The sequence below is a fragment of the Girardinichthys multiradiatus genome, chromosome Y (assembly GCF_021462225.1).
Source record: "Girardinichthys multiradiatus isolate DD_20200921_A chromosome Y, DD_fGirMul_XY1, whole genome shotgun sequence".
Taxonomy (NCBI): domain Eukaryota; kingdom Metazoa; phylum Chordata; class Actinopteri; order Cyprinodontiformes; family Goodeidae; genus Girardinichthys; species Girardinichthys multiradiatus.
In genome coordinates, this window is record NC_061818.1 from 27,675,640 (window position 1) to 27,700,811 (window position 25,172).

At 38.4% G+C, this 25,172-nt stretch overlaps 3 protein-coding genes across 5 annotated transcripts; 2 read left to right on the forward strand and 1 right to left on the reverse strand.

Moving 5' to 3' along the window:
* Positions 1–54: 54 nt before the first annotated feature.
* Positions 55–1,962, reverse strand: LOC124864534 (coiled-coil-helix-coiled-coil-helix domain-containing protein 5-like). 2 transcript variants are annotated; one of them, XM_047359346.1, is made up of 5 exons: positions 1,893–1,910; positions 1,388–1,479; positions 1,042–1,182; positions 809–960; positions 55–310 (listed from the first exon to the last, which is right to left on the reverse strand). In XM_047359346.1, coding segments are annotated over exons 2-5 (318 nt in total). In that variant the 5' UTR covers positions 1,390–1,479; positions 1,893–1,910; the 3' UTR covers positions 55–287. The 2 variants fall into 2 exon arrangements, with proteins under 2 accessions (XP_047215302.1, XP_047215303.1); XM_047359347.1 differs by lacking the exon at positions 1,388–1,479 and having other exon boundaries at positions 1,893–1,962.
* Positions 1,900–15,179, forward strand: LOC124864535 (endoplasmic reticulum transmembrane helix translocase-like). The gene is made up of 25 exons (XM_047359348.1): positions 1,900–2,481; positions 3,725–3,814; positions 4,129–4,392; positions 4,493–4,648; positions 4,962–5,031; positions 5,124–5,230; positions 6,922–7,051; positions 7,175–7,230; positions 7,340–7,466; positions 7,600–7,737; positions 7,865–7,985; positions 8,084–8,241; positions 8,421–8,596; positions 8,675–8,785; positions 8,876–9,001; positions 9,088–9,196; positions 9,291–9,484; positions 9,593–9,689; positions 9,779–9,963; positions 12,483–12,597; positions 12,719–12,915; positions 13,050–13,192; positions 13,585–13,696; positions 13,799–13,942; positions 14,040–15,179. The coding sequence occupies exons 1-25, from the start codon at positions 1,900–1,902 to the stop codon at positions 14,148–14,150; spliced, it is 3,819 nt and encodes a 1,272-aa protein (XP_047215304.1). The 3' UTR covers positions 14,151–15,179.
* A 1,149-nt stretch (positions 15,180–16,328) lies between these two features.
* Positions 16,329–23,195, forward strand: LOC124864525. Of its 2 annotated transcripts, none has more exons than XM_047359332.1 (11): positions 16,329–16,391; positions 16,566–16,602; positions 16,706–16,949; positions 17,045–17,118; positions 17,425–17,497; positions 17,617–17,698; positions 17,792–17,848; positions 17,962–18,033; positions 18,124–18,271; positions 22,530–22,617; positions 22,728–23,195. In XM_047359332.1, the coding sequence occupies exons 1-11, from the start codon at positions 16,360–16,362 to the stop codon at positions 22,808–22,810; spliced, it is 990 nt and encodes a 329-aa protein (XP_047215288.1). In that variant the 5' UTR covers positions 16,329–16,359; the 3' UTR covers positions 22,811–23,195. The 2 variants fall into 2 exon arrangements, with proteins under 2 accessions (XP_047215288.1, XP_047215289.1); XM_047359333.1 differs by having other exon boundaries at positions 17,798–17,848.
* The last annotated feature ends 1,977 nt before the right edge of the window (positions 23,196–25,172 follow it).

The following is a 25,172-nucleotide window of genomic DNA, read 5'->3' on the forward strand; positions in this document are numbered from 1 at the left end:
AAATAAGTAGTAGAAACTAAGTATCAATTCAGTAAAACTGGGGAATACAAAACATTGCGAACCTGACTTTTTTATTCAAAGGCAAGTATAAACGGTTTTCAGATGAAAACCCTTATTAAAGGGTTCACTCAAATGCTGTACTTTATAGTACTGGAGGATTTTTACTCTTTACAGTTGAAACCAGTCACAGTAGGTCACAGTGAGATACACAGTTGACATATCCAAATCCAGCTTGGGCATGCTGCTGGAGCCAGAGGGCTGACGATGGAAATGGGTGAATCCTACAATCACTCAGAACCTGAATCTGAAGCTGGGGGTAAAAGAGAAGAAGTTGGTAAGTTAACTGTTAGAAAATTAACAAAAGTGTGCAGAATTCTGTTCATCTTTCCAACATGGTTATTGTACACGGTCAACCCTCCTAGTGCCACCTTATCAACACAGATGGGATTTACCCCTTAAACAGTTATTGTGCAGTCAAAACACAGTAACTACCTACATTTGTAGTTGTCTTGAGAAAAGGGGTTGAAGCACTCACTTATTGCACTTTCATAATTGTACCTCCATAAAAATCAACATAAATACAGGTGACATATTTATCATTCTAATCATATGGGAGTTAATGAGATTGTGTAAAGGAAATGCTCAATTGTAATGTTCAGCATTGACATATCAGAGATATACAAGCCTCTATCTTTGTTTTAAAAGAGGAAAAAAGAGGTAATGTGCATGAATACATCTAAAACATTTTATGAGCCAGTGTTGATAAGTGACCTTGAAATCTTAAAGGCCAATTCCATTAAGGCCTTACCCACACTGCTGATGTCAACTGAGTCTGCACATCCTAGAAAGCGGGTTATGTGTGCTGAACAGGAGGTAGGTGTGTTCTGGTTTTCTTTCAGGCATTGCTCAAACTTCCCGAATTCTGCTGAACAGTCTTGTCTGATCTTCTGGATCACTGGACTGTAAACATTCAGAGGTTAGGCACAGCTACAGTAGCAGGAGTGTCTAGGTATATGGCTTGGGATAGATAAATTGGCTTACTGTGATGATGTACATTGCGAAACCTTCATCTTTAGGTCATGGCACTTTTGCTGCCATGTCGCTGGATTTGAGGCAACGCAAGACCCATATGTCTCTAGTTCTTTATAACAGTATTTTGCTGATATTTCCATAGCCGCTTGCCTGAAATGAAATATATTTATACCAACAGTGGTTATTGACAGCTCAATCTAATCATCTGTCATCAAGCTGACAAACGTGCTAAAGCAACAGAACTGTAGACCTAGCATTGTGAGATGCTCTTATTAAATAAGTTTCTCCGACCACCCTAGAAAACACGATAAATATACCATGTATTAGCAATATAAGCAATAATTCCAATTCTTACATGTTGTTGTTCGAAGTTGTGTCGACTATAGAAGCTTTGCAAACAAGGTTGTACTACCAAGTGTGTGGAAACGACGTCTGTGCGATTAACACCTACGACAGAGACAATCATGTTTCATTGGAAGGAAAAACAGCATCTTGATGATCTTCTTCAATTTTATTGGGGCAAGTTTGTGTCCGTCATACATTTAGGTTACGCCCCGTTTTAATTTAAAGTGGTAGTAATTTTAATTGCACGAAGCGGTGAGAATTTTTGTATTTAACGTATTTAACGCAACTGCCCCCCGTAACAGAGTCGTAATTTCATCTTTGTAAAAAAGACCGTTAAATACATTTCGTTTGATTTTTTCCCCTTCAGTTAACCCACTGAAACCTATAATTCTCATACTTCTTTGTTTTATTTGTATCCTTTTACTTTTCCCTGTCCCAGTTCATTTTATTTAGTCAAACTCATATTCAAACATGTCTACAGTTCGGAACCTGAAATATTACTTGCAGTTTATTACCCATAGTATGCATCAGGTGAAAGAAAGCCGCGGGAGACCGATGCCGTCTAAACATTACGTGTCTTTGCGTGTTTGCGTATGCGGAAGCAGCGGTCAGGGGAACAGTCGAACCAACAGACGGGCTCTCAAGGCTGGACAGCACACCGCTTCGTGTGTAGAATCGTATTTTTATCGGCTACATCGAGACGGGGTGGTGGTGGATGGTAGAGGGGGCCAAATGAGGGATTCGGATACGATGAACTACGCCAGGAAAGACGGGAGTATGGCAGCAGACGGAATCCGAGGACCGGGTGAGCTGCAAATGGCCCCCTCTGTTAACCACAACCAGAATGACAGCGGCGCCGGTGATGAGCTGGTGAGCTCGGTGACGTTGTACAGACGGAGGCCCCGGCTGCTACATGGCACTGTTCTCCCGTTTCTGGCTGTTCTCTACCCTGGCTGGGTGTACGTGTGGTTAGGAGTATACGGTACCTCCGAGTATCCAGAGGCAGGCCTCCTTGCGTTAGCCGCTATCGGGATCGCGCACGTCCTCACGGCACTCTCTGGATATTGGTCCGTGCACGTGCATTGTTGGCTCACTTGTTCTAAGGTAAACTAAAAAAAATAAATAAATCCAGCCTGACTCCAACTTACATTTTTGATATCTCAATAACAAAACCTCACATCTATAGTATAATGACATTCTCTCAAGTCAAACCTGTAAATTAGAACATCTCAAATAGTATAAGTATCAGTATATATCTGAAAGGAAATACTTAAATTGTCAAAACTTACATTTCATATTTTGCAACTTAGTTGGTACTAGCCATCATTTTCATTTCACCTGTTTTGTGTTAAAGTTTTATGGAATAAAACTTTAACACAGTTTAGTAAGCATGTGCTTGGTAATAACCAATGAATACGAATTAAACAGTTAAGATATTAGTCCTATATGGAAAATTGTGTTTGAGATATCTGAATTTTTGATGGTAGATGCGAAAAATGACATTCTGGACAATTGAACTTTTCATTATGACCTCAAAGAACTGAATAATGATTGTTTTGAAGATCCTATTTAACCAGTATATGATATATTAACTTGCATTAGAAACCTATCAGAATCTCTTGTGAATCATGAAGTAATTGACATTTAACCTACCTAATACTTAACTATGACTGATCTCATCAAAACCCTTTCTGTAAGACCTTTTTATTTGCTAAAGCTTCATAACCATTTAACAAACATAATGATGTTCCATACTATTTGGATCTGCAATATCTGAAACGGTTGTGTTTGGATTGACATATATCAGAAACAGTTCAGCAGACAAAACATGGTGAATCCTTTTAATGAATCACTTATTATTTTGCCACACAATCTAAACATCTATGAACTTTACAACTCAGTTAATTTGAAGTGGCATATGTAATGTAAAATTAATCATATGGCAATGTTTCAAAGCATGCATTAAAATTTATTTTATCAAAAAGCTTTATAATAAATCACAATTGTGTTCAGGTAGAAGAACTTTCTGTTGCACCTCTAATCAGTCTGTTTCATGTCAAAACTCAATAGAAAGTCAGCCTTGTAGAAACGGTTGGTGCAACTACTGCACAAACAAAGTTGAAACAAAGTCTCAAAAACTACGTCAGCAAACACCAGCTGTGAAATTTCTTGTTTAGTTGATTTTTGGCCCTTATAATTTTTCTATTTTGGTGGTATTTAGCTTCTGTCTCAGGATATCACTTAGAAGGAGACACTATTAGGCTGTACAAAAAACAAAAGTGCCCTCCCAAAAGTATGTAAATCTATTATCTGTTGTTGTTTTTTTTTTTTCTTTAAATAAACACAGGAGCCAGACCCCAACCTGGCTACGCTGGCAAAGGTCATTCCAATGCCCAACAATGGTTCTGCTGAGCTTGTCACACTACAGAGGAATCAGGTCTGTTCAAATCTTTAGCGGCTGATTCCCATATTTTGTCATAATTAGTAAATCTGTTTTAGATTTTTAAAGTTACCTGCTTAAAAAGCTAAAAGTTAATGTGATAAGGTTTGTGAAAGCCACACCTGCCCTGACCTTTCTATCAAAGGTCTATATGCTTAGAAACTGGGCATTACTTAAGTGGAATCTGTTAGGTTAATTTAGATTTGGACTTTGACTCTCATTGATTATTTGGGTTTGTATTTTGTGCCACTACAGATGTAATTTTATTATGCAATTATTTTTAAATGTGTGTTTTATGTTTGGATCAACAGGATGAGAATGGAGAAAAGACCTTATCTTTTGAGTTTCAGAAGATCCGTTACATCTTTGACTACGGAGAGAAGAAATGTTTTTTTCCAGTGGCATTCCCCATTAGCTACCCAATGGGCTACTTCCAGTCATGGCGTGGATACCAGGAAGAAACTGAGCTCAGAGTTGCAGAAAAGCAATATGGCACCAATCGGGCAGAGATGATGGTGCCAGATTTTCTGGAGCTCTTTAAAGAAAGAGCAACCGCTCCTTTTTTTGTTTTCCAGGTATGCCTGTTTTTTTTCTCTGAACCTGACAGGGTTTATTAGCAAAACATGTTAAACATTTGCATCCGTGTGATGTTATCTGCCTTCTGCCATTCATCAGGTGTTCTGTGTCGGGCTGTGGTGTCTGGACGAATACTGGTACTACAGCGTTTTTACTCTCTTCATGCTGGTTGCATTTGAGGCCTCCCTGGTCCAACAGCAAATGAGGAATATGTCAGAGATACGTCGCATGGGAAACAAGCCCTACATGATCCAAGTAAGCTTGATCAAATTTAAAATGTATTCTATCACAAATGTATTTATAAAAATATAGTAAAACTGTACCCGTCAATGATTAAGTGTGTTTAAATAATAAATAGTTTGACTAAGACTCCAAGATCACATATTTGGAAGACAATAGATTTTGTATAAAATTATATATTTTGTTGGATGTAATTATTAGGCAGTTTAATAGACTTGAGTGACTGGCATTGGCTTGTGGATAGATGAGACATTTACATCATATTTTGTCCAAACTTTAGAGCTCAACCTGTTTCTAATAAATAATGTGTGGATGTACTGTTTGATAGGTGTATCGCAACAGGAAATGGAGACCTATTTCTAGTGGTGAGCTAGTTCCTGGAGACATTGTCTCTGTAGGTAAGTGTCCAGTCTTAGATATCATGTTGTCTCGCTGCAGACCTTACATTGACTTTGTGTGTGTTTTATAATGTGTGTTTTCTATTTTATAGGACGCTCACCCCAGGATAACTTGGTACCCTGTGATGTGCTGCTACTCAGGGGACGCTGCATTGTGGATGAGGCCATGTTGACTGGAGAGTCGGTCCCACAGATGAAGGTTAGTAAATAATATGCAGTTACATGGTAAAAGTATTTGTCTCCATACAGATTTCTGCTGTTTTTGCTTTTTTGTCCCACCTAAATGTTTCAGATCATCTAACTAATTTTGTTTTTAGGAAAAAGAGAACCTGAGAATATAAATACAAAATGCAGTTTTCAACTGATAAAAGTAATGAACCCCGTTGTTAAATGATAAATTACTGTGATTAGTCACGTGTTTGGAAAGCTAATTTCAGTTTTTCTAGCTTAACCCTGGCCTGATTGCTGTGACACCAATAGAATTATGAAATCACTTCAATAGAAACTTCTGACAACATCAAGTAGGCTAAAAGTAACAAATCGTGCCCTGATCTAAAAAATGTAAAGAACAAATGAGAAACACAGTCTCTGACATCTATAGACCTGGAAAAGGTTAGGAATCAATTTCTAATGCTTTGGAACTCCAGTAAACCACAGTGAGAGCGACTATCACGAAATGGTGAACACATGGAACTGTCGTGTTCCTTCCCAGGAGTCCACAACCTACCAAAATTACTCCAACGTTGGGTAAATACATCATCCCGATGGATAAAAAAGGCCGCACTTGCCTCTGTTAAGATCAGTGTTCATGATTAAACAATGAGAAAAGGGACTGGGCAAAAATTTCATCCATGGGAAGGTTTTGAGGTTCAAACCACTACTGACCAAAAATAACACAAAGAACTGTCTCACATTTTTTTAAAAGACCTTGATTATTCCCAAGACTATAGGGAAAATATTGTCTGCCCCTTTACATCTGTTGTACAACTAACACAGCATTTCAGAAAAAGAACATGACGTGACAGTCAAGCATGGTGGTAATCATGTAATGGGGTGCGGCTGGTTTGCTGCCTCAGGACGTGGATGACTTGCAGTAATTGATGAAAACATGAATTTTGCTCTGTACTGGAATATCCTGAAGGAGAATGTCAGGCTATCAACTTGTGACCTTGAGCCCAAAGGTGTTTGGCTAATGCAGCAAGCCAATAAAGGCATGTCTGTGGCTCGTTGGGAGGAATAGTCGACTTGCATTTGGAAAGTTGTGGGTTTGATTCCAGTTTTCCCCCACCATTTGTTGAGATGACCTACCAATCTACAAATTTATATGTGAATATTGTGAGTGAGGCTGGGAGAATGAGACTCGTAGTATAACATCAGATTGAGCGGTTGATATGACCAGAAAAATTAACATATTGGAGTTGCATAGTAAAACTCAAACTTAAATCTGATTGAGATGCACAACCTTAAACAGGCCTTTCATGCCTGAAAACCAGTGTAGCTGAATTAAAAACAAATCTACAAAGAAGAGTGGATCAAAAATCCTCCACAGCGATGTAAAAGACTCATTGCTAGTTATCTAAAGGCCTGTTGTGTGACAGACCCAGTTACGAGGTTTAGAGGTCAATTATTTGTTTACAAAGGATGAGGTTGGTTTGGACAAGCTAATTTACTCAATAAGGACATCTTTGGAAAACTGCTTTTTGTGTTTACTCAGGTCATCTTTGTGTGATATTGCAATTTGCTTGCGGATCCGAACAATTAAAGTGTGACAAAAAAACAAACAGAAGAAATCTGCAGGGGGGGGTACACTGTTATATGGAATTTCAGTAATACTGTGTAATTTAAACATTTTTTAACTATCTCTCTAAAACTGACAAATATTGTGTGCAGGAGCCAGTAGAGGACTTGGATCCAGAGCGAATTTTGGATCTTCAGACAGACTCTCGCCTGCATGTCATTTCGGGTGGAACAAAAGTGGTCCAGCATACTCCTCCTTTAAAGACCAGCGCTGGACTAAAGCGTAAGTGCTAATCCCTCAGTCTTTTCATTTGTCAACAGGAATATCTACTGGCATCGAGCAATGTATTTATTAGTTATCTGTGTCTCTTCTACTCTACTTCTGAAACTTTTTCAATGTTTGCAGCTGTAGACAACGGCTGTGTGGCCTATGTACTGAGAACAGGGTTCTATACCTCTCAGGTAAGGGAATAGGAATACCTGTTAAATGTTAATCTCTTATTTTTTATTCCCTTAACAAAACCATTGCTGTCCAATATTAAACAGTATGTGTTGTGACACTGTCCTACAGGGTAAACTGTTAAGGACCATTCTCTTCGGTGTAAAGAGAGTGACGGCAAACAATCTGGAGACGTTTATCTTCATTCTCTTCCTCCTTGTGTTTGCCATTGCTGCTGCTGCATATGTGTGGGTAGAAGGTGAGATGTAAATCTTTTATAAATCCAACAAAACGTTCATCCAAGTTTGTACTCAGGTCAGGATGAAGGGTTAAGTTAATTCTGGAACATGTCTTCTGTTTTTTTTTTTTTTTTTTTTGTATTTCCTACCCAGGAACCAAGGATCTCACACGGAATCGCTACAAGTTGTTTTTGGAGTGTACTCTTATTCTCACTTCAGTGGTTCCACCAGAACTTCCAATAGAGCTTTCTTTAGCAGTTAACACATCTCTCATTGCCTTGGCTAAACTCTGTAAGTATGTTTCTGCTCCTGTCGTGATTGGGCGTAGAATATCTATCCCAGCCAATTAAGAAGGCAGTGTTTAAGTACAGGTCTGGTTACATTTGTGTTTTATTCAATTATACTTTTTCTGCTTTAGATGTATTCTGCACAGAACCCTTCAGGATACCGTTTGCAGGGAAAGTAGAGATTTGCTGCTTTGACAAAACAGGAACTCTGACCAGTGACAGCCTGGTGGTTCGAGGTGTAGCAGGCCTCAGGTAAGCCCTAACCACGTTACATATGATACAAATTTTTTTAATTGTAAATATTTACATGTATTTGCGATGTACTGTATGCATCCTGTTTTCCATGACAGAGAGGGAAAGGAGGTGATGCCTGTATCTGAGATCCCAGTTGAGACGCATAGGGTAGTGGCTACCTGTCACTCACTGGTTACACTGGATGATGGGCAACTGGTGGGAGATCCATTAGAGAAGGCCATGTTAACTGCTGCTGACTGGACGCTAACTAAAGGTGCCTCCTAAATGAACAATATATGCTTATGTCGCTATTAGGGTTCAACCAGTGTTCTCCTTATTTTATTGGACTATTACATTTTAGAGCAGCGTTTCTTTTAGGATTACTTTAATTTTAACATGTTTGAGAAATTGTTTTCAAGAATAGAGTATAAGTTGTTTACCTTCTTAAACCAGATGAAAAGGTGTTCCCACGAGGCATCAAAACACAGGGACTCAAAATCCACCAGCGTTTCCATTTTGCCAGTGCTCTGAAAAGGATGTCTGTGTTGGCTTCTTACGAAAGGCTTGGGTCCACTGAACTTTGCTATATCTCAACTGTGAAGGGTGCTCCAGAGACACTTAGAGGAATGGTACACAGTAGCTCCACATTTTTCATTAACACTTCAATCTCATGTCCAAAATAAGTGGCCTAATACGGCTATCTGTAGTTCACAGAATGTCCAGAAAATTATGACCAAGTTCACAGAGAAATGTCACGGGAAGGGGCAAGAGTCCTGGCCCTAGGTTACAAAGAAATTGGACATCTTAGTCATCAACAGGTTTGTACTTTTTTATTTTTATCAAAACAGTCAGTAGTGTCTATCCACACATCTGATAGAAACTAACAAAAATCTTTTTGGACCATGCAGGTCCGGGAGATAAGTCGAGGTGCGTTGGAGTGTGATCTTCAGTTTGCTGGTTTCATGGTTGTTTCTTGTCCACTTAAGAATGACAGCAAGGCTGTGATCCAAGAGATTCAAGAAGCATCTCATCATGTAATAAAGCCAGTGATGCTAATTTTGCATATATACTCAAATGAGCAATGCTTTATAGTGGCTAACTCTATCATCTCTTCTTTCAGGTGGTGATGATCACAGGAGATAACCCTCTAACTGCATGTCATGTTGCAAGAGAGCTCCACTTTATCCAGAAGGAGCATACACTTATATTACAACCAAGCCCCAATCAGGGTACCCGTTAAGTTCATTACTTCCTTCTGAGAGTATTTTGACACTTGACAAAAATAATGAGCAGTTTTGTGTTTATATGTTATTTTTCCCTTAGGTCAGTGGCATTGGGAATCCATTGATGGAACTGTATCTGTTGCACTGCCCCCACCTTCAGTTTCTTCGTTTGTACATCAGTTTGACTTGTGTGTAACAGGAGAAGGGCTGGCCAGGTTAGCCTGTGATCCCCACCTACTCCACACGCTGTTACCACATATACAAGTGTTTGCTCGTGTCAGTCCAAAGCAGAAGGTAAGTTCTGTAGCAGCATTCATGTTAGTTCTAGTTTCTGTACACCTTACCAGCTTTCAATGTAGGAAACGTTTTGCAACAAAAGTTCATTGATCTAATGTGTTTTAGGAATTTGTAATCACCAGTCTGAAGGGACTTGGTTATGTGACATTGATGTGTGGTGATGGCACAAATGATGTAGGAGCTCTTAAACATGCTCACATAGGTAAGTTTTTTCAAATAAATTCAGAGTACTGAAAAAAATTGACATGACTCCCTTCAGTTGTTAGCCATGACCATTTTGTTCTCTCACAGGGGTAGCCCTCTTAGCCAATGCCCCCGAGCGCTTGCCTGAAAAAAAGAAGCGGGTTAGAGAAAAGGAGACAGCAATATCCGACTCCAGGCCTGTACCACCTGTTAGTTCCAGTGTCAAACTGAGCTCCAGGGCAGCCAGACAGCGGGTGATGGCACAGAGGGAGGAGCAGCTTGCAGCACAAAAGGTGTTTTACTTTATTATTTCAAGAAAGTATGCATGTCTTCTTCTGGAAACGTAATGTCAACATAGAGGCAGTTATTGACACATGCTTTGCTGGCATGATTGGTCACCCTCTGCCTAGTTACAACTATCAAATCAATACTAAACAAAATCATATTGCATTATATTTAAATTGGAACATCTAGATAACAACTGGGATGTCTTAAAGGATCAGAACAGGTAGCATGATCTAGATTTTGTCTAAAAATATAACTAAACATGCCCTACAATAACATTTAAAGATTTGTATGCATTTGAGAGTAGTGAAGAAAAGTGAAGTCTTGCAACATGTTTAATCATTAGTAATTAACACATTCAGCTCTAATTTAATTTGATAATTGCTGTTTTCAGGGCCTGGGGGAAAACACCTGACAAAAGGGACGTGTTTATTATTTGTGTTAAATCAGATGTTATGACAGGCAATGCTTTCTTAAGGAAGCATTAAGCATTAATGGGAAATATATTACAGGCATAGGTAGGCTGAATCCACGGTACTTAAATAATCAGATAACAGTTATTGTAGTCCAGGGAGTTCTTTGCAATATGCATATTGTGTACAGGGATACTGTCATTACAATAAATTTGTGATATGTTGTGCAGGTCTAACACGCACGTGCACAACATTTTTATAGTTAAAGTTGATACAATTTGTCTAATTGAAGAAAGGAAACGGATTAGGAGTAATATAGGCCATCAAAGAGAAACCAGTTTGTAGTTTAAAAGGGACATAACATGCTTTTAAATCCTTCCTTTTCCTATTTAAATCATTCAGATGTGGTCTGTATAAAGTGGAACTGCAATGCTTTGGTTTGAATTTGTCATTATTTTAGCTCCTCAGGTGTTCATTTTACTCATGATAAGCTTCCTTTCTGACCATCTTGTTTTTCTGCAGCCTCTTTAAATGGAAATGAGGAACTTCACCCCCGACCCCACCACCTTACATGTAGTTGTAGACAAACTACATGTTAGATAACTTTTAAAATGTTAATGCTACCACGAATTGAATGAGCACGACCTTCAAACAAGACCCCAACATAGTTAACGATTTAGCTAACGCTAGCATCAAGAACATCACTGAATGCATTTGGATCATGTGTTTCTTGAGTAAAAAGGGCAACCAAACAGATTGCAAAACTGTTTAATATTGTTATTCAAAACACACCATAAGGTGATGTCCTAAAGGAGCTAAAAGCGAGTGCACAGCGCTAACATTAGCAGGAAGGTACGAAGCTGTGCTATCAAAACAACAGCCAGTAAGTTATATCTACACCTCAACAATCAAGCTTGGTGTCATTTTACCGTTATCTGCAGCTTACCTCTTTGCTCTGTCCGTCGCTTCCATAGACAGAAGGAACTGACCCCACAGGCAGACGGAGTCTTTCTATTAATCCTCCTTCATACTGGCCGAGGTTGCTGTAATACTCCTCCCTGAAGTGCTTCATGCAAACAAAGAGGATTTTCCCCACTGATGTTGACATGTTTCCATGAAAAATAAAATTTAACCAGGCACTCCGAAGATGTTCTGATCCTGCGGGACGGTGTATTGACTGGTGTGAGTTAATACACCCAACAACAGAACATTTTGATTTTTCCGCTTGCTGCTTTGGCTTCCTTCAACTTGAACTACAAGAATACTGCAAGTGAAAAAAATGGTGGATGGACTGGATTGGTTAGCCGGACATCCATGACCATTTTTAGAAGTTCCACAGAAAATACTGTGACATAATTGAGAACAAAACATAATAGAAAATGGAAAAATCTGAACAGACTGACCAATTATGACCCAAAAAGAAAATATATCATTGCAGGATCTGGAGTGACTAAATTCAAATTTTCTAGACTTTCAGAGATTCCCAATACACAAAAAATGTGTTTAAGAGCTAAAAAAGTGGATTTTGTATGATATGTCCCCTTTAAGAATATCCCGTGGAGAACTCATCTGGTGAGTTGCCTACAAAAAATTTTATTCAGAGTACTGTAAAGTCTGCCTTTGCAATACAATCAATGCCCCCGGCTTTTACAATGGTCTCCCTGCAAACTGTCATTGAAGAAACAAAGTAGAAGCAGTCATAGAGGAGATCTAGATCAGTTGTTGGTCTTAAAAAACTTTGACATCCTTCATTTAATTTAGAGTGCCATCAGATTTGGGAATGCATAATGGTCCTGTCTAAAATTAGCTCCACGTGTGCACTTCTTGGTTGTTTCAGGTTTTTTTTTTCGTTTCATCCACACAGTCTCAGAAAAGCCAGGTGTGAAAGTCAAAGAAAACTGTCTCTGTTTTGTCCCATTACAGATTTTGAGCAGCCTGCACTAAGACAATTGTATTTTTTTGCACAAAACAATGCAAAAAAGGCCTTTCTTTTGTAATTAATTTCTGTGTTTAGGTTTTGTAATTGTAATAATGCAAAAGATTGGTCAAAAACTGTGTAGAAAGATATTTCCCCAACAGACGCTACTCTAACCAATAGGATTACTCTGTAACAGGAAAGGATCAGTCAAGTACTACGTGAGCTTGAAGAGGATCAAGTACAAGTAGTTAAGCTGGGTGATGCTTCTATTGCTGCTCCCTTCACGTCAAAACTGTCCTCCATTCAGTGCAGTGAGTCACATGTTTCATTTCTAAGTTCTCAGTATGGTGTGCTTAGATTCATACATAATACCATCTTCTAACTTCTTTTCTTTCTTTTTTTTTTTGTTTGTTTGCTTGTTTTTCTCCCCAGTTTGCCATGTAATAAAACAAGGTCGCTGCACTCTGGTGACAACGCTCCAGATGTTCAAGATTCTTGCTCTCAATGCACTAGTGCTTGCCTACAGTCAGTCTGTCCTCTACCTCGAAGGAGTCAAATTCAGTGACTTTCAAGCGACTCTGCAAGGCTTGCTTTTGGCTGGATGCTTTCTCTTTATATCTAGATCAAAGGTCAGTATTTGAGTTATTTACTGTAAACCTGTTTCTGGTGTGGATTATTCTTATAATGTTCATTTTACATATCTCTTTAGTGCCAGCATAATTCAGTTTTATTTAAAAATAATTGTTTTCTAATGTTTTTGCAGCCTCTGAAAACATTGTCTCGAGAGCGACCTTTACCAAACATCTTCAATCTATATACAGTGTTGACTGTGCTGCTGCAGTTTGCTGTTCACTTCTGTAGTCTTGTGTACCTTTATAAAGAGGCACAAAGCAGAAGTCCACCAAGGTAAGCAAAAGTACAACAGAGTAAGACAAAAATCTGTTTGTAAGACCGTTTATGATTATCTAGCATAGAAATGATGTATTCTTCAACTATCTAGGCAATTCTACATTCAAATAAAACTAAAATTATTGTTGACCTGACATTTTAAATGTTCTCAAAAGAAACTTTAACAATTTAAGATTGTCTAAAATGTTTTTTGGCTATTACATTAGGACGTTTTAGATTTAGACTTTTTTTTTAAAATGGTGCTTCCTAAACTGCTAATCAGAAAACGTTTTTTGTATTATTTAATTTAAATAATTTTCTTGATTTAAAAATGCACAATTTTCAATATTGTTTATTAGAAACACTTTGTGAATATATTATCATTTTTTATTTTTCCTTTTTTTTTGCAGAGCGGAGCAGTTTGTAGATCTGTATAAAGAATTTGAACCCAGTCTAATTAACAGCACTGTGTACATAATGTCAATGGCCATGCAAATGGCTACCTTTGCCATAAACTATAAGGTATGTTTTCTAAATGCTACCATTAGTGGCTATGTATCTGTTATTTCGACTAATATTTATGTTATTTACTAAATACTGGATTTTCCATTGTGTCCACTCTAGGGTCATCCATTCATGGAATCTCTCAGTGAAAATCGACCGCTACTGTGGAGCATCGCAATATCAGGTTTAGCAATTGTTGGGCTTCTTACTGGTTCCTCTCCAGAGTTCAATGAACAGTTTGCTCTTGTAGATATCCCAACTGAAGTGAGCTAACACTATTTTACCATGTTTTGTTGTTGTTTTGATAGCCTTGTAATAAAATAGACCTCATGTGTAACATGCTCCGTATTCTGTCTTGCAGTTCAAATTAATAATTTCCCAGGTTCTGGTGGTGGATTTTGTTGCTGCTCTGCTTGTGGACCGTCTCCTGCAGTTCTTCCTGGGCAAAGGAACTCTCAGTGTGCCTTCTTGAACTCAGTGCCAACAGCAAATGCGGCCCTGATAACCAAACTGTAAAGGGACAGAAGACTTTGGAAGAGGAAGAACATTACAGCTGTTGTTCCAAACACAAGGCAGCAGAGATAGTCATGGCATGTAGGACTGTTCACTCTGTGTATCCCCTTCTTTGTCCTACTCTGCTCCTCCCAAACTCTGTGGGTCTGTTTTTTCATTTGCTTTGTTTTAATTCTCACGTTTTTTATAACTTTCCTTTTTTCTATATTTCTCATTTTGTTTTTCCCTGCCCACTCGTGAAAGGCCATGAAGACAGCAGTATTGAATGGAGTTTCAGATTGTGCTACCCAGAGTGAAACCTACAGGCACAAAAAAGGGCATTCTCTAAGAGAATCGCAATAGTGTTTTGAATTTGTTTTTCCTTCCTTGTTTTTGTAAAAAGTGAAAAAGAAATTTAACAGACTTATAAAGATTTAAACTTGAAAATTCTTAATTTAGATTTTTTTTGTGTGTGTGTGTGTTTGTGTGTGTTTTTTTTTTTTTGTATTGTGAGAATGTAATCCTGTCTATCTGGTAACGGCCATTCTTTTTGCTGGGAATTGGTATGTATAGGATGAGAATACAATGTATTTACATTACATGGGAACATTATTATTTATCTAAGGGCATTCACTCTGCAAGTGAACCGCTCCACGGTCTGAAAAAACCGTGCTGAGACTTGCAGCTGTCCAAATCGAGGTCCGTAAAGGGGTTCATACTGGCATTATTCACTCCAGAAACAGGTATCTGGCACGGTACCAAGCGTTCCAAAGGTTTGGTGTGTGACCACCTAAAGTGTCTATATCATAGGATGAACCATTCTGCCCAAAAACTAAAGTACTATTTCCTTAAGCATGAGTGATCTGAACGACGAGAAGCTTATAAGCATTTTTTATTGGCCAAATTAAGTAAACTTCCAATGTAGATTCTAAATGTTCTGCAACAGAAAGAACAATTACCTGTAACAAACTTTTACCTGTATACATTTGTATTAAAAATGTGGAATGATTATGAGCAAAGTTGGTCAAATTTAACTTTAGAGAATTTGGATAAAAAGCTGTTAAACAGAGACTTGATGAGGGAGTTTCTATTAGATGCATGTTCTTTGTGGAATAAAGGCAATGATAAACAATTTCAATCATTTAAAAAAATACACATGTATTTTTGGAATGAGATCAATTCATTGGATAGGGTGCATTCTAGTGGTATGTTGGTAACTATGGACATTAAGGGATATGCAGGTAGAATTAATAATGGTAACTGAACCTGATTAAACAAAATATCAACAACTCAAACATCCAACTTACTGTCATTTCAGGTTTTAAAGATATTCATCTAATCTTTAGGTAAAATGAAAAACTATAAGCATAATCCAAGTTCGGAGGGGAATGCAGAAAACCACCTTACTTTGATATTCACAATGTTGCATATTGGCTAAGAAATGTAAAAATTGTAAATCTTTCTAGCCTGAAACAGGCAGAGTTTGCTCTGCCAACATAGCTTAAAAATAAACTAATGAAAACCAGGTAAAGCAGTGAGGAACTTGAGTTGAGTGTATTTATACTGTATTAAACAACGATTGGTGGAAGTTTAGAGGCCTACAACAACACAGAAGCTGTAAAGCTTCCAAAAAAAAAAACCATCCAGATCTGGCTTGAATCCATAGGTGCTTCAACAATGTTTGTTTCGTTTCATACAAGTTTTTTTTTTATTATTACTACAAACCAAATGTCACATCAAATACAACATTTAGACATAACACAAAAACTTGGCATTTTAACATTTTAAATTCTGAGAGCCACTAAATTTAACACCCGTATTCTGCTTTTGTTGTCAATGCATTGTCTTGGTTCTCTATGGCAAACCTTTTTATGTTTTTGTAAATTGTAAAACGATGTAAACCTTGTTCAGAAAAATTGTAGGTAGTGGCATGCTTTTGAATAACTTTATCCAAAGGGATCACACTTAAAATAAGCTACTTTTAAATTACTCTGGTCAACTTTTCACAGACGTATACATATGCATTTATATAGGTTCGTGTAGATACTGAAATTAATTTGAGATTTAACAAATTACGATTTTAGCCTTCGTCCGTTCTTGCTTAACTATATTTCCCATGGTCCTTAGTGTCGTGAACGGGTGGGTTTGGTCTGCTGGGCGCGCTATGGGAACAGCTATTTGAAATTAAAATGGCGGAAAATAAGGCTAGAGTTGAAGACTGGTCTGTATTGTGCTTCTTTTTAAACTCGTAATACTACCGTTTTACATTAAACAACTGCATTAATGTAGTACTGTTATTCATTTTAAACGAAATATAATGTCATGTTTTAGCGAGAGTTTTGTTTTGGTCTGCAGTAAACATGTAAGCGATCTATTTTCCTGTTATCTACTTTAGCTGCAGCCGTGTTGAATTAAACGAGACTTCAGTTAAGGTGAGAAGTAAAAAAGCGCATACTGTCGTTTAAAGCAGCGGATTCAGCTGAATGGAGAGTTACTGACTTTGTTGTTTATGCCAATGTCCCCTCCACGGTTCAGTCTTCAAAAAGGTCCTCCTCCCCAATCCCCGACTTGACTCCCCCTCTCAAGTCTTCCCGTACCGACTCCCCATCACCTACAACACAGACGCCAGATCCGGGAGAGGAACAGCCAGAGTCGGTCAAACAAAAAATGGAGCCAGAAATCACAGTAAGGTCCATTGACTGCTCTGATCAGGATAAATCCTGGAGGAGAGCCACCATAACCCGACGCTCCCGCATTGCCCTTCCTAACCCATACGAGAGTAAGAGACCAATTCCACCACATATTTGTATCCCCACGGTAAAACATGTGTTTGCTTTTCTGCAGGACTAATTAAGCTTAATAAATCTGTTCTAGCTTTGTGTAGAAGCATAAGTCAATCATTATCACAAGAAGAGAGACTTGAAAAACTGTTGGAGGCTTCAATGGAGGTATGTTTAATGAATTTGTAGAAACCCAATGCATTATGCGTTTTCTTAACCGTTTTCAGAAATTCTCCCTTAAATCAATTAAGATCATAATTGTCTCAAAAATAAAATAAAAGTGGTAGGTATTTAATCATTACAAGCAACATTAGATGAACAAAACTGGTGCAAAAATAACTAATTCTGACATTAATTATAATAAACATTTAAAATATTGTTTCATGTGGTGTTTTTCTCATCACTGCATACCTAAGAGTATGTAAACTGTCAGAATAAATATTTTCTCTTTAATCACATATATTTGTTTTTTAGATAGCACTTGAAAGGACTCGATATTCACTTGAGTCAGTGCCAAAAGCTTCCCAAGAGTCCTTTAAAAAACAAGGTTAGCAGTGTTTTATTTACATATATATATATATATATACTGTGAAGCTCTGTATTTTAGCTGGCCGGCATTTAAATATTCATTTAATGATATCTCTGCTGTTTTTTGTGTGGTTGCAGTTAATAACATCAAGATGGAGTGGTGTTGCTTAATCAAAAACATAAACAATGAACCACATAAACTCTCTTCAGGTCAAGCCAGGTATGCAGACTTTTTTTTTTCATGTTACTTTTGGTATGAATCTTAATGATTCTGTCTTTTTTTTTTGCATTTGTGTCTCTAATTGCCTTAAAGTTGCAGTCAGCCTGCTGTGCAAAGAGCCGTGGAAAATGTCCAAAAAGCCATCAACAGGCATGTCGTTCTTTCTCTCCTCATGTCCTAAAATATTTATACTTAGTCACAGAATAGTTGTAAAAATCATATGGCCACATTTGTAATCAGTTCATGTTCTGTTTTTTTCTTAGGCTCAAGGCTGAAAGTGAGTCTTGGGAGGCACTTCTAAACAAACACAGGGGTAAAGCAGAGGAACTGGAAAAGTAAACATTTATTTTTATTAAACATTCCAATGACATTGCTCTGTCAATTTTGTCTTACATTTACTACAATCGTGTTGATATTTACTATAGGAAGGTGGAGATGGGACAGGAGACGGGTATATCTCTAAACTCTGCGTCCATTGTCCAGTCCTCGCAGTACTCTATCATACTGACTAAACCCGACTACCATGGTGTCCTATGTAGGCAACGACCCAAGATGCATACTATGGCCCTGATTGTATGTTGGAACATTTTTTATTTTGTCATTACAAAAAATGTTAAGAAGTTGTCATGGTTTAAGCTTTTATGCCCTAAGCCTTAAACTGAATGTCATGATAATATCAGGCTTGCAATAGTGTATTTGAAATATTGCCTCCCTGGGTAGAATGACTGTACACTCACCAGCCACTTTATCTTACTAGTACTAGTTTGAACCCCCATTTGCTTTCGGAACTACTTTAATTTTTCATAACATATTCAACAAGTTGACAAAAAGATTCCTTAGATAGTTTGGTCCACATTGATTTGATAGCATCACTCAGTTGCTGCAGATTTGTCAAATGCACATCCAGGATGGGAATTTCCTGTTCCACCACATACCAAGTTGCTCTGTTGGATGACTGGTGACGGTGGAGGCCATTATTGTATAGAGAACTAATTGTCATGTTGAAGAAGCAAGTATGAGAGGTTTTGTGACATGGTTCATTAACTTGCTTGAAGTAATCGTCAGAGGACGGTTACAGTATAGCAATAAAGGGATGAATGGTCACCAAGGGTACTTGGGTAGGCTGTGGCAATTGAAAGACACTCAGTTGGTATTAGGTGATCCAAAATGTGCCAAGAAAATGTCTCCCACACCCTTACCCTACCACCAGAAGTCTGATCTGGTAAATACAAAGCAGGACGCATCAATTCATACTGTTAACGTCAAATTCTGACCTACCATCTGAATGTCGTAACTGAAATCAGGACCCATTGGAACAGGCACCGCTTTTCTTATTTGGTATTTTCTAGTTATGGTGAGCCTGTGCAAATATGTTCTTAGCTGACACATTACTGCCTTCAATGTTTGATTGCTTTTAGATGTATTTTGCATTTCTTAGTTGCAGTGAGTGGTTATTTAGAAAGGCTTATCAGTATGTTATCTTGACATCAACAAGACATTTTTTCCACACAACCTCTCACTGGATATTTAACTTTTTTGCAACATTCACCTGAGGAATAGTTAAGTGTGAAAATCTCAGCACACAAGAGGGACTACAATGAGAACCACAATGTCTGAAGCAGGTCAAAACCTAATATAATTTTACTATATACAAATCATAAACCGTGCCTGAATGCTTAAAGAAAAGAAAAAGGACACATCAGCTTTCTAAATGACACGCAGACGAGGCACTGTATTTATTGCCTATCTAAATCAGCTGATCACACAAAATCAGCTGGTCAGAGACATATTTTCCCCAAAATAATACCACCATGAAACGGCACGTTTGGTTTCTAAATGTATTCACGTTCCTTAAGCAAACCAACATGTGCAGGAGGAGGGAACAGGCAGAGAGCAGATGCCAGTTATCAAGCTGCTTGCATCGGATCAAACGGGAGGAAGAGCGCTCTGAGTCCGCGGGGCATAAATATCCAATATCCAACCTAAAAGTAACTGTTGCCTCTTGCTCTGCTCCGCCCAGTGGTTGTTCAATCTCTGGAGTTACTGCCGCCTCCTCCTATTCTTGACCTAGCGGCCGTTGCACCTGTGTTGCTGCCTCCTGCTCTGCTCCACTCAGCGGCTGCTCCAACTCTGCTGCTGTGACCTGCTCTGTTCTATTTAGCGGCGGTGCCACCTCTGCTGCTCCTCCTTGCTAAGGTTATTTTATGATGGATAAAGTGCATGGAGAACTGAGGAGGGTGTGTATTGGGAAGTCTGCTGGTCTTGATGGTGTAACACTGAGGCTTCTCAAAGACTGTTCTTTGGAGTTGGCGATGCCAATACAAACCATCTTCAACTGGAGTCTCCAAAGTGGACATGTCCCTTCCCAGTGGAACCTTGTACCAGTGCCCAAGGTGGCAAGGCCGGCAAGAATGAAGGACTACCGACCAGTGGCCCTGACATCCCTTATAATGACTTTGGAAAGGCTCTGTCATTTTTAGATGGGGCTATGTTGGACTGATGTTTTTTGATTTCATGATTGGTTTCAATACAATTCAGCCTCAAATATTAAAAGGGAAACTGGAGAAGATAGAAGTGGATCCCATCTTTATTACCCGGATCTACAACTATCTCACTGAAAGGTCGCAGGCTGGGGAGCAGTGTTTCAAAGACTGGTGAGCAACATTGGGGCACTGCAGGGGACTGTGTTGTCTCCCTCTCTCTTTACACTGTACACTGCTGATTATGCCTACCATTCCACGGCAGGCCATATCCAGAAGTACTCAGATGTTACGGCAATTGTGGCATGTGTGAAGGGAGGGGACGAGAGGGAGTACAGAGGAGTCATCTCAGTTACAGAATGGAGCAGGATAAATGGTCTTATTCTGAACACTCTGAAGACCAAGGAGATGATCATTGACTTTGGCAGGAAACCCTCCCATAAACCAATCACCATTGATGGAGAGGAGATTGAACTTGTAAAAACTTAGTAATATTTGTGAGACCATCTCAACCACAACCTGGACCAGTCGTCACAAGCAAGCGCCCTGTACAAGAAGGACAGAGTAGGCTCTGTTTTTTGAGGAGGCTAAGCTCCTTTAATGTGAGCAGGGAGTTGTTGCACATCTTTTATCAATCTGTGGTTGCTAGTCCTGTGTTCTTTGGGGTAGTCTGTTGGGGGGGACAGTATGACCCTGTATAACCCTGAGGGATTGTAATCGGCTGGATAAACTGATCAGGAAGTGTGTTTCAGTGATGGGGAGTAGCGCGGACTGTCATAAGACTGTCATAAAGGGCATCCTGTGTGATATTAGGCACCTTCTACACGACACCCTGTTTGCTCAGAGGAGTGGCATCAGTAACAGGCTCCTCTCCCATCCCTGCAGAACGGAGCGCTTTAAGATATCTTTTGTTCCTTCTGCTACAAGACTATAACAGTCAGTCTGAACATGTGCTTTCTTCTATAATACAATCGCTAGTAACTTTTAATTTGTGTTTTTATGTATGAATGTGTTGTTGCTGAACACCTGAATATCCCTTGTGGGGGATAAATAAAGTACCTACCTGTCTTCCTTCCTTCATGGCATTCAAAAATCTGTGGTTTGCACTTTAAAGTCCTTGTCCTCGTTGCCATGACTGAGACAAAAACTTCCTCATACAGCCCAAAATTGTAACTTCTTCAGGCAAACTTTGAAGCCCCCCCTTAACATTAAAAGCTCTGGCTCTTATTTTATAAGTTCTGGCTGGGCTGTGGTCCAGATAATTAACCCAGTGGATCATTTTATATGAAAGAAATATTTATATAAGACATTGTTGCATATACAATAACACAAACAATTGTATTTTATTTTTTATTTTCTATTTATTTTTTAATCACTTCACGCAGATTACTTTAATGAGACAATGTCACAATAACGGTAATAGCGGCACAGCACACTACACTGACGGCTGAAGGCGGGGCTTCAAGCCATAAGTCCAGCCGTCAGTGGGTCCATGGAAAGACAACAGGTTTTGTGGCGAGTAAAGCAAGACTGAGTGGAGTGGAGCCGCACTGCCTAAAAAGAGCCAGTGGAAAAGGGGCATAAAATGCTCTTTTTTTTCTCTCTCTCTCTCTCCATGCTGATACTTGGTTTGAACTGCAATAATTTGTCTTTGATTAGTATTAACAAGCAATTAAACAAGTGTACCTGATAAAATGGATCGTGAGTGTACCTTTTTACATGGACAAAAATGTGATAAGATTTACTTATCATATATGTGAAGTCAAAATATACTGACTCGGACTATGATCATTAAATTGTGCTAAAAATTTGTTTTCCATGTTAAGTTGAGATTTGAATACTTGATTTAGATGCAACGCTCAGCTGAGGGGAAATTTGGATCATCAGCAACCAGGAAATCTATAAAAAGCAGAACTGTGTGCCTAATTGTGAACTGAACAGTGCCATCTCCAGCAGTCATTGGGAAGTGGGGTACACCCTGTACAGGGCAACAGTCGATCATAGGGCTACAAAAATGCACAGGACAAACAACCATGCACACACTCACACCTAAGGGCAATTTAGAAAGACCAATTACCCTGACAGTCATGTTTTTGTACTGTGGGAGGAAGCCAGAGTACCCGGAGAGAACCCACACTTGCAGGGGGAGAACATATAAACTCCATCCAGGTTGGGATTCGAACCCAGAACCAGCTGCTCTGCTGTGCAGCCCTATATTTGTATTTGTACTTGTATTTGATGTATTAGTTGTCTGTCAGATAGAAAACTAAGCTGTAAATCTTTCAAACCACCAGATCAGATACAATGTCATATTTTATGATTGATTGATTGATTTCTGTTCTCACTTGTAGATGGACACTCAGTGTAAAATGATTCGGCAGCTACTTACCATCAAAGAGCAGTCCGAGCTGTTGATAAAAAAGACCAGTGGCCAATTGGGTAATATTTGCTTGTCCATTATTCTTTTCTTTGTAATATTTTGACAGTTTCCGTGATGGTCTAGTGGAAAAGTTGTGCAATAATTGTTTTGGTTTCTATGTTGGCTCCAGCTGAAGAGGCAGGATTCAAGGGCCTTTCATCAAACCTTCTTATGAATCTGATGTCAGCACCTTTACAAAAGGCAACTACATAACCTGTCTGTCCTCAACAGATGATGCTTCTGTATGACTGCATCTAACATTTGCAAAAAAATATATGTAATTTATTTTTTAATGTCTTGTTTTGTTAAAAAAATAAAAGACAACCATTTATTTCATGGCTTCAAACCATTTTTAGATAGTGAATAATTATACATGCTTTTGACCAGCAGGTGGCAGTGGCTAGTTATTCACAAAGTCATAATAAAGGTGGTGAACTGCCTGAGCAGATTATTATTTTGGGCTTAATTAAACGTATTTTCATCTGGAAATCCTAAAACTGCTTAGACCAATAGTTGATGACTAACAAATGTTGCTAAAACTTTGCCACCATTCTGTAAAGGAAAGTCCCTGTTAATAAAATAAACTTTAATAAAGACAGTCACCTTGTCTTAAAAGTGATTAACAGACTGAGGTTTGAGGTATCACAATCAGAAACATATGTGGGGTACAAACAATGAAAGGTTTAGACCATGCAATACATTTTACGTATTTCACCATAGCCATTTAACAATATCAAAAATGCCAAAAAAGCTCAAAGGTAAATCCCTGAAAGTGCACATGGGGTTAGTTTGAAAGGCAAAGACTATCATAAATATGTATAGGCTTTTTCATTCTGGTGAAAACATTTTGATGTATAACTGGAATTTAAAGGAAATTGAAAATATATATATTTTTACTTTACATACATTATTTAGTTTGTACACAAACCCTAGAGGCTCACCCTCTGTCACACTTACTCCTACTTGGTGCTTCATCTATTGCACTTCATCAGTGTCCCCTGACCATACAGAAGGAGGCCCCTCCCCCACAGTGACTCACCCTCATCTCTTGCTTGTCTTGGTCACTGATGCAGAACGAAGCTTTGACATTGTACCAGTCAGTCAAAGCGTTATATCCCAAATCTCTTGGACCCATTCATTAATTAATGCACATGCTTAAGTTGTTCCTCTTGATTGCAGCAATAAGAAACCTGCTCGTTTCCCCACACGATATTAGTCTAACTTTGCACTGGAGTTATGATCCTCAGTGTGGTTTGTGGTGGATTTTTCCTTGTAGCTTTATTCAAGGGAGCAATTGCAGAGCATATGGACAAGCAAAGAGAAAATGTAGGGCTGTGACCATGAGAGTTGCTAGTAAAGGAAGATGGTGCACAGCAGGATAGATCGATTCTTATTTAGATGAAAATGAGGCTTGATGCTTGTGGGGTGAGAGGAGGCCAGCTTTAGCATTTAAATGAGTAAAGGTTTCACAGACATTGTCCTTAAGTGAGTCACCAGCAATAAAACAAAAAGTTGACAAAGTCACTGACAATTTTTTTGCTTTCAAAAGAATATAGTCTTGACTGACACAAAAATATTTTAAGTTGCTACTCAGTAAAAACTACATTATTAAGTTACTCTTTTACAGGTTCACTTGTAAAATGCATGCAATTGGAGAAATATGAGGTAGGGTGTAAAGCTTCTCTTGGAATATATTCAATAAAACATTTTAAAAAGCAAGGAGTTAGAATCCTTAAAGGCACATGCATAGAGCAACAACTGTTTACTGAATTTGTATTTTTGTTGTCTCTAACTTTAGATAGATTAGTTACAGATTGCAGTAGATGGATAGCTGAAGAGTCAGCATAAACCATTGCCAGTTTGGTCATACTCCCTCATGCACACCCATCATTTCCTCTCAGTCTAGCAGGCCTGGCTGCTGCTCTTCTCCACATTCATTCAGTCTGCCATTCGTCTCAGAAAGCTGTCTCTGTGATCTGAGTGATAAACAACATCAGAATTGCCCAGTTTGCAAAACGCAAGAACACTTGTTTTCAATCTGCTGTCAACGTTTTCATACTGAAAACTGTTGGGATGTTTCATTCATCAATGGTCCAGGACAGCATCCTGAACTGTTTTGCTATGGGACTGAACACTTCTAGAAATTGTTACAGTTTACACACACACATAAACGTCAGTGACTTTGCATAACTGGAAACGTGTTTTAGTTGCACATAAACATTTCTATACGGACACAGCAGCACACTTTTATTATGATCAGGGCTAGGTTTGAGATTTACAAAATTTTTTTTTTTTTTGGGGCGCTGAGAGTGAGGTTTTGTCAGGACTTTATGAATTGTAACAAACACATGTTAATTTAACGTTTTTTATAAGAGATTTACACAATATTTCAGCTGTGTGTACTATAGCATATAAGAAACCAGGGCTTCTATTTTACACATAAGCAGCATTAATATCACAGTTTTGGCTTACAAGTAGATTTGTGGAATGTCGTCGAATCTTAAAATTTATTATTTCTATATACACTTGCAAATATTTTTATGTAGATTTTTTTTCTGCCTTGGATGCTCTCGAA